Genomic DNA, 14,463 nt, shown 5'->3' with positions numbered 1-14,463 from the left:
ATTTAAAACACTATTAAACTTCAGATATAAAATGCTTTGTATTTGTTAACAGATAATAGTAGTTTAGAAATTTTAAGCAATATCTTACCTATGAATTCCCTTAACAGCAAAAAAGAGTTCGGCATGCATAAAATCAACACAGCACTTTTACATTAATCCCGAGTTGACCATTACAACCTAGCTGGTTAAATAACGGTTGTTCAAATGATAAATTTACATTGCCAGCCTATTTGTCTTTTACTTTGGGGGAAAAAAAAGACATTTTCTAAAAACCTAATAATTCACATTTCAGAGGGAATCACATCAGTCTGCAAAGTCTGTAGACAACAAGGCACTGAGATAGAAAGGGCAAGAATAGTTGAGGATTTTAAAACTTTTTATATATAATGAATAGCTGAAAGAGTCATGTGTTGAACCAGTAGAGAGGAACTACAGAGACTGTGGGTGAATTCATGTATTTAAGGAAATAAATGTAAGAAGCAGAATGTGTTTTATAAGAAGGAAAACAAATGTAAATGAATAATATGCCTAACACAGATCAGTTTGTAAAAATTTAAATGAAAACTTTGTTGTTTGTTTTTATTTATTATTTGTTTGTTTTGAGATGGAGTTTCATTCTTGTTACCCACGCTGCAGTGGAATGGCATGATCTCAGCTCACCACAACCTCTGACTCCTGGGTTCAAGCAATTCTCCACCTCAGCTTCAGAGGTAGCTGGGATTACAGGCATGTGCCACCATGTCCGGCTAATTTTGTATTTTAGTAGAGACAGGTTCCTCCATGTTGGTCAGGCTGTTCTCGAAATGCCAACCTCAGGTGATCTGCCCACTTTGGTCTCCCAAAGTGTTGGGATTACAGCCATGAGCCACAGCGCCTGGCCAAAAAGTTTTTATTTTAAATATAAATCCCAGGTAAGGCAAATAAGAAAGTGTAAATTGATAAATGGAGTTTTTTCTTCTGTAGCTTTTTAAAAATGAATTTCCTTATGTAGGAACTAAATGCCCACCATCTGTAGTCATCTGCAAATTTAACTTATTTAATTTGATATTGATTAGGCCCAGCCCATCATTTAATAGCTAAATAAATTAAATTATAGGTAAGGTTTTCTTGTTTGGTGGAGGATCTCTGAAATAAAGTTGTTATAATCAAGTGATTGATAAAGTTTATATTTTTTAAATTTTCTTTTGTTTTGCTTTAAGTTCTAGGATACATGTGCAGAACGTGCAGGTTTGTTACATAGGTATACATGTGCCATGGTGGTTTGCTGCACCTATGAACCTGTCATCGAGGTTTTAAGCATCTCATGCATTAGGTATTTGTCCTAATGCTCTCCCTTTCTGGCCTCCCATCCCCTGACAGGCCCCAGTGTGTGATGTACCCCTCCCTGTGTCCATGTGTTCTCATTGTTCAGCTCCCATTTATGAGTGTGAACTTGTGGTGTTTGGTTTTCTGTTCCTGTGTTAGTTTGCTGAGGATGATGATTTGCAGCTTCACCCATGTCCCTGCAAAAGACATGAACTCATCCTTTTTTATGGCCACATAGTATTCCATGGTGTATATGTGCCACGTTTTCTTTATCCAGTCCATCATTGATAGGCATTTGGATTAGTTCCAAGTCTTTACTATTGTGAACGGTGCCACAATAAACATACATGTGGATGTGTCATTAGAGTAGAAAGGTTTATAATCCCTTGGGCATATACCCAGTAATGGGAATTCTGAGTCAAATTGAATTTCTAGTTCTAGATCCTTGAGGAATCACCACACTGTATTCCACAATGATTGAACTAATTTACATTCCTACCAACAGTGTAAAAGTGTTTGTTTCTCAACATTATCACCAACATCTGTTGTTTCCTGACTTACTAAGGATCACCATTCTAACCTGCATAAGATGGTATCTCATTGTAGTTTTGATTTGCATTCTGTAACGACCAGTGATGATAAGCTTTTTTTCGTACATTTCTTGGCTCCATGAATGTCTTCTTTTGATAAATATCTGTTCATAAACATTGTCCACTTTTTGATGGGGATATTTCTTTTTTTCTTGTAAGTTTGTTTAAGTTCCTTGTGGATGCTGGATATTAGCCCTTTGTCAGATGGATAGATTGCAAATAATTTCTCCCATTCTGTAGGTTACTTGTTCACTCTGATGATAGTTTCTTTTGCTGTGCAGAAGCTCTTTAGTTTAATGAGATGCCATTTGTCAATTTTGGCTTTTGCTGCCATTGCTTTCGGTTTTTTAGTCACAAACTCTTTGCCCCTGCCTATGTCCTGAAAGGTATTGCCTAGGTTTTCTTCTGGGGTTTTTATGGTTTTAGATTTTATGCTTAAGTTTTTAATCCATCTTGAGTTAATTTTTGTATAAGGTGTAAGGAAGGGGTCCAGCTTCTGTTTTCTGCATATGGCTAGCCAGTTTTCCCAACACCATTTATTAAATAGGGAATCTTTTCCCCATTGCTTGTTTTTGTCAGGTTTGTCAAAGATCAGATGATTGTGGATGTGTGGTAGTATTTCTGAGGCCTCTGTTCTGTTCCATTGGACTACATATCTGTTTTGGTATCAGTACTATGCTGTTTTGGTTCCTGTAGCCTTGTAGTATTGTTTGAAGTCAGGTAGAATGATGCCTCCAGCTTTGTTCTTTTTGCTTACAATTGTCTTAGCTATACAGGCTCTTTTTTGGCTTCATATGAAATTAAAAGTAGTCTTTTCTAGTTCTGTGAAGAAAGTCAATGATAACTTGATAGATATATCATTGAATCTATGAATTACTTTGGGCAGTATGGCCATTTTCACAATATTAGTTCTTCCTATTCGTGAGCATAGAATTTTTTTTCCATTTGCATCATCTCTTTATTTCCTTGAGCCGTGGTTTATAGTTCTCCTTGAAGAGGTCCTTCACATCCCTTGTAAATTGTATTCCTAGGCATTTCATTCTCTTTGTAGCAATTGTGAATGGGAGTTCACTTATGATTTGGCTCTCTGCTTGTCTATTATTGGTGTGTAGAAATGCTTGTTATTTTTGCACATTGATTTTGTATCCTGAGACTTTGCTGAAGTTGCTTATCAGCTTAAAGAGTTTTGGGGCTGATATGATGGGGTTTCTAAATATACAATCATGTCACCTGCAAACAGAGACAATTTGACTTCTCTTCCCATTTGAATACCCTCTTGCCTGATTGCTCTGTTCAGAACTTCCAATACTATGTTGAATAGGCATGGTAAGAGAGGGCAACCTTGTCTTGTGCTGGTTTTCAAAGTGAATGCTTCCAGCTTTTGCCCATTCAAAATGATATTGGCTGTGGGTTTGTCATAAATAGCTCTTATTTTGAGATATTAAACTTTATATTTAAAGAGCTCCCAAATTCACATCTATGGGTCCTAAATAGTGACTTTATTCAATAGTACTCTGAATGGCTGGGCATCGAACAGCTGGAAATCTGTTAGTTTGTTGTGTCATTCACAGATAAATCTGATTTTCAGTCTTTCACTTCATTTGGAAAACAGAATTTAAAAACAAAGTAATTTGGTATCGAGGCTGACAAACAGATACATTGTAAAATTTCATAGATGAGTAGAGATGGCAGTGGAAAAAATAATTACCATAAATTTCTAAGCCAAAATTTCATAAATATGGTGGGAAAAAGATAAGCATAACTGAAACAGAGCAAATTATACTTAGGGAAAATAGATTACAGAGTTACTACTACTAATTAAAATCTAGTTAAATAAATCGTTTTGTAAATTGACATTTGTATATTTCACAGAATTATGCTACAGCACATATTTACTGAAAATATATAAATCAAGAGTAACAAGAAATAATTAACACTATTTTTTAAATAATACCATGTTTACAGAGAAATAATAATTGATGAGAACTGCTGTAAGATATGCCTAAGCAAGCATGGGCCTAGAAGAAACCCCAGACAAGTCAGTGAGGCTGACCATACAAATACAGTCCAATTAAATAAAAGCACATGCCATTTGGTTCATGCTCCCTAGGGGTGTGATAGGGCCATTCCCACCATGTCTATTCTCTGGTGACTTGTTCTGGAATAGGTAATGGGAAAAACTGCTCTTTAACTCTTTCAAAAAATGAACTCAAAATCTATATTCATGATTTCTTATTTGAAAGCAAAGAAGCAAAATTCAGGAGAACACAGGATTAAATGAGCCTTTTATACCCGCAGTGTATGCACAATCATGTCTGTACACACACAGCACAAGTATGTGCAAATTCCCTTGGCTCTCAGCCTCAAACTCCCACTTCACATGAGCTAACAAGTAGGACTCATAATGAAAGATATGGCCACCCCTGAAATGTTTCCAAGAATGTCAGTAGAGAAAATAGTAGTCCAGTAAGGTCAGTGATACAGAGTAGGTTCACCCACCCTTGGTTTTTCTCAACTCCTCCACAAGGCAGCGAGCTTCCTCTTGAACACGGTCCTCAATGCTCCTCTTCCCCATGCCAAAATTCCGCAGCGTCATGAGGGAGAAACGCCGGATCTCCTTCCATCTCTTTCCATTGCTGAAAACAATTCCTAAAAAGAAGAGAAACAGAAACTAGGAGGGAGATCCCAGGCAAGAAAGAGGAAGCTAATACTGGGCAGCCACGTGGATGGGCCAAGCTCTGCCTGAGAAGCTCTGCAAGTCTCTGTTTTCTTACCCTCCCCATCTCCAAGATGGACACTGAAACAGACACATGCACACCTACCAAATCTTCTGTTAGCTCTTTCAAACAGTGGGAAATGGCCTCTTCCAGAAAACTCCTCTCCAAGATCAATCAGGGCTTCCTTCACCGCTTCATATCCATGCAGCACCACCATGCGTTCCAGGCCAAAATACAGAGTGAACACAGGGCCATAGACTTTTGAGAGCTAGGAAAGTAGATATAGATAATAGCAAATGCAGCAACTATTTCGTCCATTTACTAAGCCTCACTTAGAATGATATTTTCATTGTATTTGTATGCTTTTATTCAGCCACACAGGCTTCAGATATTTCTGAATTTTACATATAAACATGATGATGATTATATTCGCCACTCAGATGATCTGTGATGTTCAAGGCAATAGTCAGACAATTGCTGCACAGATTACAATTAATCCTCACATCAACATATTCAGCAGGTCTATTTACTCTATTTTAAACAAACAGCGATGTGTGGTGGCTCACACCTGTAATTTCAACACTTTTGGAGGCTGAGGCAGGTGGATCACAAGGTCAGGAGTTCAAGACCAGCCTGGCCAATGTGGTGAAACCTCTTCTCTACTGAAAATACAAAAATTAGGTGGGTATGGTGGCACATGCCTGTAATGCCAGCTACTTGGGGGCCTGAGGCAGGAGAATTGCTTGAACGGGAACCCAGGAGATGGAGGTTGCAGCGAGCTGAGATCACACCACTGCACTCCCGCCAGAGCTACAGAGCAAGACTCTGTCTCAAAAATAAATAAATAAATAAATAAATAAATAAATAAATAAATAAAAACTGAGCTCAGAGAATGACAAATTCATTTTCAGTGTCCTACAGCTAATATACAGAAGACCCAAATTTGAAACTCCATTTATTCAAATGCTAATGCTTGATATATTTATCAGCACTCTTGAGACCACCTTAAGACCAATACCCAGCTTCAAGAACTAGCAATTTCCTGGTTTAATAGCCTTTTATGAATAGCGTGCATCATAGCATTTATACTAAAAATATCTCTCTATGGACTCCACTTAGGACTCCCAAAAGCCCACATAGAGGCACCCATTGCCAGGTCAATAGTCCTCACAGCAGTACTCCTAAAATTAGGTGGCTATAGGATTATACGAATCATTTTAATACCTCACCCCCAACAGAGCTTATAGCTCATTCCTCCCCTATACTATCCTTATGAGTTATAATCATAACAAGCTCCATTTGTCTGTTCCAAACTGATCTAAAATCACTCATTACTTACTCTTCCATAAGCCACATGGCACTTGTTATCATAGCTTTTCTCATTCAAATCTCCTGAAGTTTCAGCAGTGCAACTGTCCTAATAATTGTCCACAGACTAACCTCATCCCTATTATTCTGTCTTTCAAACTCAAACTACAAATGAGTTCACAGCCAAACCATACTACTAACACGGGACCTTCAAACACTTCTCTCCCTGAAAGCCATGTGATGACTCCTAACTAGTCTTGCCAACCATGCCCTGCCCCCTACCATCATCTAGTAGGAGTAGTCTTCATAACTATAGCCTCATTCTCTTGGTCTAATCATACCATCATGCTCATAAGGTTTAATACACTAATCACAGTCCTTTACTACCTGTATATGCTAATTATTACACAACAAGGGGTATTCACATATCATATTAACACTGTTAAACCATCTTTCACTCGAGAAAAAACCCTAATACTTATACATCTTCTGACTCTCTTCCTACCATTACTAAACCCTAAGGTCATTTTGGGGTTTATATATTGTAGCTACAGTTTAATTAAAACATTAGTTTGTGGATCTAATAATGGAAGCCTGTAACTAATTATCTACCATTTATCTGCTTTTGCTGGTCCTGAATCCACAGCTATTTCCTTTACAACAGGCATAAATTAATTCTTCAGAGAAGTTCAGTTTTCATGGCTATTCTGAATAAAACACATGGCTAGTATAGTAGAGGACTTAATAAAATCTCTAACAACAAACACGTCCCTTACCATTTACCTTCAGCAAAATTTATAGCAAATAGCTATGAAATGAAGAAGAAACACAGCATTTCAAACTATTGACTTGTTATTTTGAATCTAACATGCAAAGACCCAAATCTTTCTCTACTCTCAAAATACATGATTTCATTCCACTATTTCTGACACTGACAGACTGGAAAAGGCAACAAAAGCCTTTCAAAGTATTTTACTTTACAATGATCTCTTGTAACAATGTACCTCAAGGGATATACTTTATTCAAAAAATACAGGTGAATTTACTTACCTTTTGCAAACCACTGAAGGAGCATACTTACATTGGTTAAGGATTTGCTGACATCCTTAATACCTATCTTTAGGATATTTCCAATGACTGGGAGAGGAGTGGGGCCAGGAGGGAGTTTTCCTCTCCCAGATCTCTGTCTCCAGAGTGAAAGGAGAAGCAAACAGGAGAGACAGAGCACAAGGACCACAAGAGAATCCATTGAAGCCTTCTCTTCTTGTTAAGACCAACATGAGCTTGCACTCCAAGCCTTTTATAACACTCCATGCTAATTCAGTGTGTGCCTCTTTGACGAATAAAGTGACCAATCACCTAGGTCCACTACAGGCTCCTTCTGAAAGGACTTTGACCCACTGATAGAGATAAAAATAAAATGTCCTTTGATCTTGTTCTCCTTCATTTCAGTGCCCACTCTGTACATTCCTGTTTCATTGTACTAGGTTGGAGCCTAGGTATTGGTAATAAAAAACAAATGTTAACTCAGATGGTTCCAATGCACCATCACGATTGAAAGCACTGAAGTAAATAATCTGACGCAAAAACAATTACTCAAAATTCTGAATTCTTAGATTAATAACCAGTTGGGAACTTATGATTTTGAGGGAAAATAATGTATTCCATGCCTTGTGTATTTAAAAAGTATGTCAATGCTATACAAAGATTAGGAGACTTTGTTCTTTATAATGAAATCCTTTCAAATATTTAATATAGCCTACTAAAAATACAGCAGCTTAAACATGAAATAGCTAGCATAACTTGTATATCTTAAATAACCAAACATATATCAAATAAATTAGTTTAGCAGATATAAACACCTTTACAATTAAACCTGCAAAAAAAAATACGTGAAGGCAGGAATTGTTACTTTTTATTTTTCAAATGGGAAAAGGGAGACCCTGGGAGAACAGGACATCTGTCGGTGCCACACAGATCATAGCTGGCAGAACTGGGATCTGAGCTGAGGTCTTCTGATGCCCATCATAGTGTATTATCTCTTACACCAGAGCTGCCTTGAGAACAATTACAGCAAAACAAAACAAACTTCTAAACATTAGTTATTCTGAATATGCACCACATTGATTCTGCTCATAAAACAGGCTTCACATTAAATAGAACTCCTTATTTGTCTCTAACGAAAACAGCACCAGAGATGCTCATGAAAAGAAATAAGAGTTCTCCCTTCTCCATCACTGCAGAGGTGAAAAGCTCAGTGTAACTGAGGAAAGAATTTGGTGCTAAGGGTTTGAGAAACTTGGGCTTTTCTATCCCCCAGTCACCTCCAGACCTGGCTGCTTTCTATTGTTTTTGGTCTCTCACTTTCAGAAATAATGTAATAATGCACAGCAAGCAAAGGAAATTATGGACAGAACCACAGCTGTGGATGCAACAGAGGATGAGAGGTAGGAAAATCACTGAATGGATCCACAATACAGAACCACCACAATGTATAGACCTTAACAGGAGCTGACATATTGAGTTGAGGGTCTAAATACAACTAGAAAGATACACTTTACTAGATCACTAATGACAATACTTGTGCAAAGCCATTTTCTTTAACTATATCATCATATTTGTGCTAAATTCCCTAGTGGGTTTATTTCCATTTCTTTTATTGAGAAAAATAAAGTTATGTTAAGACACAGCTGCACCATGCTTTACTGGTCATTTTTAACATGGATTCTAACAATTTACAGAGAATTGTTATGCCTCATGTCCCTTTGGAATCTCTCAATTACCTTTGCTTACAATAAAATTGACCCATTTCAGGAATGAGGAAGCTGAGCCTTGAAGATTCAGTACCTTAACCAGGAACATGGTGTCTACCTTAGCCAGCACCATGTTCCATGTCTTATGGGACTAGAACCCATAAGCCCTGCATCTTGAAGGTTTCATTTCAAGCAAAACATTGAGTTCAATTGAGTCTACCAATATTTACTGATTGTGTACAATGATTCAGTATTTTGTGATTCAGTCTAGTAAATGATTTTCAAAATAAACATTAATTTCATCAATAATTGCAGCCCCAGTTGACTAGATTGAGAGGTCAGAAGAGTTTGGTTTTATAACCTTTAGTTCTTGGGTAAGTCAAAGGCCTTGGAGATCCCTTTACACAGGACAAAGAAAAGCAATAACTTTGTCCCTGACTCATGTAACCCTAAACTCTAACAAAAATATACTACCTTATTTTGGGTAAAATAAGCTCAGTTACTCTCTTTAGTATAATCATTTCATTCCTTCAGAGCTAGGTGTCCCAGCTCGGCTCCTTCTCTCTCCTACTGAGTTGAGGCTCCTGCCTAGATCTTTCAGTTTATAGGAAGAAAGAATTACAGATAATTTGTAGACAGAAGGGATCTCTGAAATCAACTAAACTTTGCTTTGTTTTTTTTTTAGAAATGAGCAATTGTTGACTCAGTGAGACAAAGTATCACAATGCGTCAGTATAAGACTTTTTATTTATTTATTTATTTATTTATTTATTGAGACGGAGTCTCGCTCTGTTGCCCAGGCTGGAGTGCAGTGGCACGATCTCTGCTTACTGCAAGCTCCACCTCCCGGGTTCCAATCATTCTCCTGCCTCAGCCTCCCGAGTAGCAGGGACTACAGGCACCCACCACGACGCTGGTCTAATTTTATTTTATTATTATTATACTTCATATTCTAGAGTACGTGTGCACAACGTGCAGGTTGGTTACATATATATACATGTGTCATGTTGGTGTGCTGCACCCATTAACTCGTCAATTACATTAGATATATCTCCTAATGCTATCCCTCATCCCTCCCCCGACCCCACAACAGGCCCCAGTGTGTGATGTTCCACTTTCTGTGTTGAAGTATTCTCATTGTTCAATTCCCACCTTTGAGTGAGAACATGCGGTGTTTGATTTTCTGTTCTTGCCATAGTTTCCTATGAATGATGGTTTCCAGCTGAATCCATGTCCCTACAAAGGACATGAACTCATCCTTTTTTATGGCTGCATAGTATTACATGGTGTATAGGTGCCACATTTTCTTAATCCAGTCTGTCATTGATGGACGTTTGGGTTGGTTCCAAGTCTTTGCTATTGTGAATAGTGCCGCAATAAACATACGTGTGCATGTGTCTTTATAGCAGCATGATTTATTGTCCTTTGGGTATATACCCAGCAATGGGATGACTGGGTCAAATGGTATTTCTAGTTCTAGGTCCTTGAGGAATCGCCACACTGTCTTCCACAATGTTTGAACTAGTTTACAGTCCCACCAACAGTGTAAAAGTGTTCCTATTTCTCCAGATCCTCTCCAGCACGTGTTGTTTCCTGACTTTTTAATGATCACCATTCTAACTGGTGTGAGATGGTATCTCATTGTGGATTTGATTTGCATTTCTATGATGGCTAGTGATGATGAGCATTTTTTCGTGTGTCTGTTGGCTACATAAATGTCTTCTTTTGAGAAATGTCTGTTCATATCCTTTGCCTACTTTTTGATGGGGTTTTTTGTTTTTTTCTTGTAAATTTGTTTGAGTTCTTTGTAGGTTCTGGATATTAGCCCTTTGTCAGATGAGTAGATTGCAAAAATTTTCTCCCATTCTGTAGGTTCCCTGTTCACTCTGATGGTAGTTTCTTTTGCTGTGCAGAAGCTCTTTAGTTTAATTAGATCCCATTTGTCAATTTTAGCTTTTGTTGCCATTGCTTTTGGTGTTTTCGACATAAAGTCCTTGCCCATGCCTGTGTCCTGAATGCTACTGCCTAGGTTTTCTTCAAGGGTTTTTATGGTTTTAGGTCTAACATTTAAGTCTCTAATCCATCTTGAATTAATTTTTGTATAAGGAGTAAGGAAGGGATCCAGTTTCAGCTTTCTACTTATGGCTAGCCAGTTTTCCCAGCACCATTTATTAAAGAGGGAATCCTTTCCCCGTTTCTTGTTTTTGTCAGGTTTGTCAAAGATCAGATAGTTGTAAATGTGTGGTGTTATTTCTGAAGGCTCTGTTCTGTTCTATTGGTCTATATCTCTGTTTTGGTACCAGTACCATGCCATTTTGGTTACTGTAGCCTTATAGTATAGTTTGAAGTCAGGTTGTGTGATGCCTCCAGCTTTGTTTTTTTGGTTTAGGATTGTCTTGGCAATGCAGGCTCTTTTTTGGTTTCACATGAACTATTAGGACTTATTGTTTGAGAAATTACGTTTTCTCTCTCAAAGAATAAAGATTTTCAACCTTTTTTTCCTCAAATGCCGAGACCAGCTGAGTCAAGGAAACCCTAAACCAGCAGCACTAGAGGAATTAAAGACACACACACAGAAATATAGAGGTTTGAAGTGGGAAATCAGGGGTCTCACAGCCTTCAGAGCTGAGATCCCTTAACAGAGATTTACCCACGAATTTATTAACAGCAAACTAGTCATTAGCATTGTTTCTATAGATATTAAATTAATTAGAATATCCCTTATGGGAAATGAAGGTATTGGCCAAATTAAAGGAATAGGTTGGGCTAGTTAACTGCAGCAGGAGCATGTCCTTAATGTACAGATTGTTCATGCTATTGTTTGTGGCTTAAGAATGCCTTTAAGCGGTTTTGCACACTGAATGGGCCAGGTGTTCCTTGCCCTCATTCCGGTAAACCCACAATCTTCCAGTGTGGGCATTAGGGCCATTATGAACGTGTTACAGTGCTGCAGAGATTTTGTTTATGGCCAGTTTGGGGGCTAGTTTATTGCCAGATTTTGGGGGGCTTGCTCCAAACATGTCCCCTTTCTTTGATTTGCAAATCAATAAAAGCAAAGACAGTTTTGTCACAGTGAGCTACTTCTCACAGGAGTCAGGATCTGCATTTGCAGACTATACAAAGATAAGCAACATAGATTAAAAGCACAATCATCATTGAAATCACAGAGCTTCCAAGTGTTTTTATTCATTTTAATGGGTTACTAGCTGCTAATTTGACTGCAGCTCCTTTAAGCACTCCAGTTCCTGGCATTAAGGTCAGGTGTACCTGGGATGCTTTCAATATTTGTTCTTGTAATTTTGCTATATCCAAAAACAAGTTTGTAGAGTGTCCTTCTGGATTTTTTTTATGCTTTCCCACATTTTGATCTTATTAAGAGCATTTAATAGTTTCTACAAATCCTTATGTTAAGCTCCTAGAGCAGGCCATATCATTTGAGGTTGAGGTGCCACAATACCACCATGGTTTCAGATAATAGGAACTTTTGATGTATTCCTTATCATTTCTACCATCTGACCATTTTGTTCAGATCATCTGAACATAGTATGGCCGTGGCACACAGACTGAGAGGTGCAATTCAAGCTAAACATCCTCTTAGGGGACCAATCAATAATGACTCCATAGGAATCGTTGTGCAGCACCACTGCCTGTTCTGCAATGCAATCTTGCTAAACAAGTATGTTTGTTATTTCTGGCCAGGTTCTACTTTGTTTCTACTTCAAATAGGTTTTTGAAGGCCGTATGCCTCAATTATAGGAGCAGATTTATTATGGTAAATAATGAGATCAGAAAGCATGTGTAACTGTGTCAGAGCAATTGCATCCAGGCATTATTGCCAGCCAAGATTGATAAAAATGCCCAATAAGTATAACTGTTCTCTGTGTCAGCCCTTATTGAAGGAATACTCATGGCAGTGTTGATAACCACTATCATAGCTACCATTAAATTGTTCATTGTCACTGGTTGTCCCACTTTTCTCAGGTTTTCTTCTGCCATCTGTGACAGCTTCTTGATCTTTCCCCAGGTGGGTGGCTGTGTTCGATGGGCATTGATCGTGACAGTTGGGGTCCTCCTCAGCATCAGTCTCAACATGTTGCAGCTGCAACTGGTGGGTCCTCAGCATCCTCCTGGAGTCTCTTCCTTGGCATCTGGCTCATGACAAGGTTTCAGGTGTCTTGTTGGTATCCAAATTGGCTGTTGATTTTGTCCTTGAGAAACACAAGCATAACCTCTACCCCAAGTTATTATTTTACCTATTTCCCAACTTTTTGTTATTGGATCTCTCCACCAAATCAGTTGTTTTGTTTCTGTCTTTGCAGCTGGTTTCTGTGGATGCTGTTCAGTTGCTGATAACATCAGGCTCAAAAAATTTAAAGTTAATAATGCTAGCTTCAGTTGCATCTGTGGGGTTCCATATTCTCTGTCTCCCGTTTTCTGCTTTTGCAACTGCTGTTTTAGGGAGAGATTCATTCTTTCCACTATGGCTTGTCCTTGAGAATTGTATGGGATACCAGTAATGCGTTTAATGTTCCACATAAAGAAAAATGAAGCTAGAGTTTAGCTAGTATAACCTGAGCATTATCTGTTTTAATAGTAGCTGGAATGCCCATCACTGCAAAACACTGCAAAAGATGACATTTAACACAGGCAGAAGTCTCTCTTGTTTGACAGGTAGCCAAGAAAAAGTGAAAAAAGATGTCCACACATACATGTATGTAAGCTAGTCTCCCAAATGAGAGAACATGTGTGACATCCATTTGCAAAGAGAGTTAGGTCCCAGTCCTCGAGGATTAACTCCTGTAAAAGATGAGAAATGTACCATTTGGCAAGTTGGGCATCGCTGGATAATAGCTTTAGTTTCTTTCCAGGTAATGCTGTATCTGTGTTTGACACCAAAGGCATTAACATGGGTTAAATTGTGAAAATATCCAGCATTAGATATTGCATTAGGAACTAGGCGATCAGCCATTTGATTCCCTTCAGTCAAAGGTCCTAGAAGAGGTGTATGAACCCTAATGTGAGTGATGTAAAAAGGGTGCATTCTACTCCTAACTGCTATTTGCAATTGGGTAAATAAAGTCATCAGTTGTTCATCTGTATGAAATCATAACTGAGCATTTTCAATTAACTGTGTGGAATGAACCACGTATGAAGAATCAGAAATCACATTAATAGGCATATCAAAAGCAGTCAATACCTCAATTACTGCTACAAGCTCTGCTTTTTGAAGTGAAGTATACGGCGTCTAGAAAACTGTACTTTTTGAGCCGAAATAAAAAGCTTTACCGTTACTAGACCCAGCTGTAAAAACATTCTCAGCACCTTCAATTGGTTTAAATTTAGTTATTTTGGGCAGAATCCAATTAGTTAATTTCAAAAACTGAAACAACTTCATTTTAGGAAAATGATTATTGAGAATACCCCAAAGTCAGCTAAATGGGTTTGTCAAGTAAGACTTTTTATAAAAGCTTGCTGTATTTGTGCCTTCATGAGAGGGATAATAATTTTTCCAGGATCATATCCATGTAATTTAACAATCTAAATTCTCCCAATCCCTGTAATAGTTCAGTTGCTGATAACATCAGGCCAGGTTCTACTTTGTAATAGTAGCGATTTGATCTAAATAAGTAGTTAGAGTCCATGAATTAGTATGTGGAAGAAAAAGCCACTCTACTAAGTCCTGTTCTTGGACAATAACACCAGTAGGTGAATGCTGAGTTGAAAAAATTAGCAAATCTAGAGTCTTCTCTGGATCTATTCTATTTATTTGAGCTTTATGGACTTGCTTCT

The 14,463-nt window shown here is 38.0% G+C and overlaps 1 protein-coding gene across 10 annotated transcripts in view; it reads right to left on the bottom strand.

The window, feature by feature from the left end:
- CYP2C9 (cytochrome P450, family 2, subfamily C, polypeptide 43) overlaps positions 1-14,463 on the bottom strand; it is a 127,121-nt gene that overhangs the window by 38,422 nt on the left and 74,236 nt on the right. For 5 of the 10 annotated variants that reach the window (XM_015147726.3, XM_077944890.1, XM_077944888.1 and 2 more), the window contains exons 1-3: positions 7,002-7,283; positions 4,718-4,880; positions 4,395-4,544 (exon numbers count right to left, since the gene is read on the bottom strand). In XM_015147726.3, coding sequence (XP_015003212.3) covers positions 4,395-4,544; positions 4,718-4,880; positions 7,002-7,169 — 481 coding nt within the window. In that variant the 5' untranslated portion in view covers positions 7,170-7,283. 10 annotated transcript variants of the gene reach the window in all.

This window comes from Macaca mulatta, chromosome 9 (genome assembly GCF_049350105.2).
Source record: "Macaca mulatta isolate MMU2019108-1 chromosome 9, T2T-MMU8v2.0, whole genome shotgun sequence".
In the NCBI taxonomy this organism is placed as follows: Eukaryota; Metazoa; Chordata; class Mammalia; order Primates; family Cercopithecidae; genus Macaca; species Macaca mulatta.
This window is presented reverse-complemented; position numbering and strand designations above follow the sequence as displayed.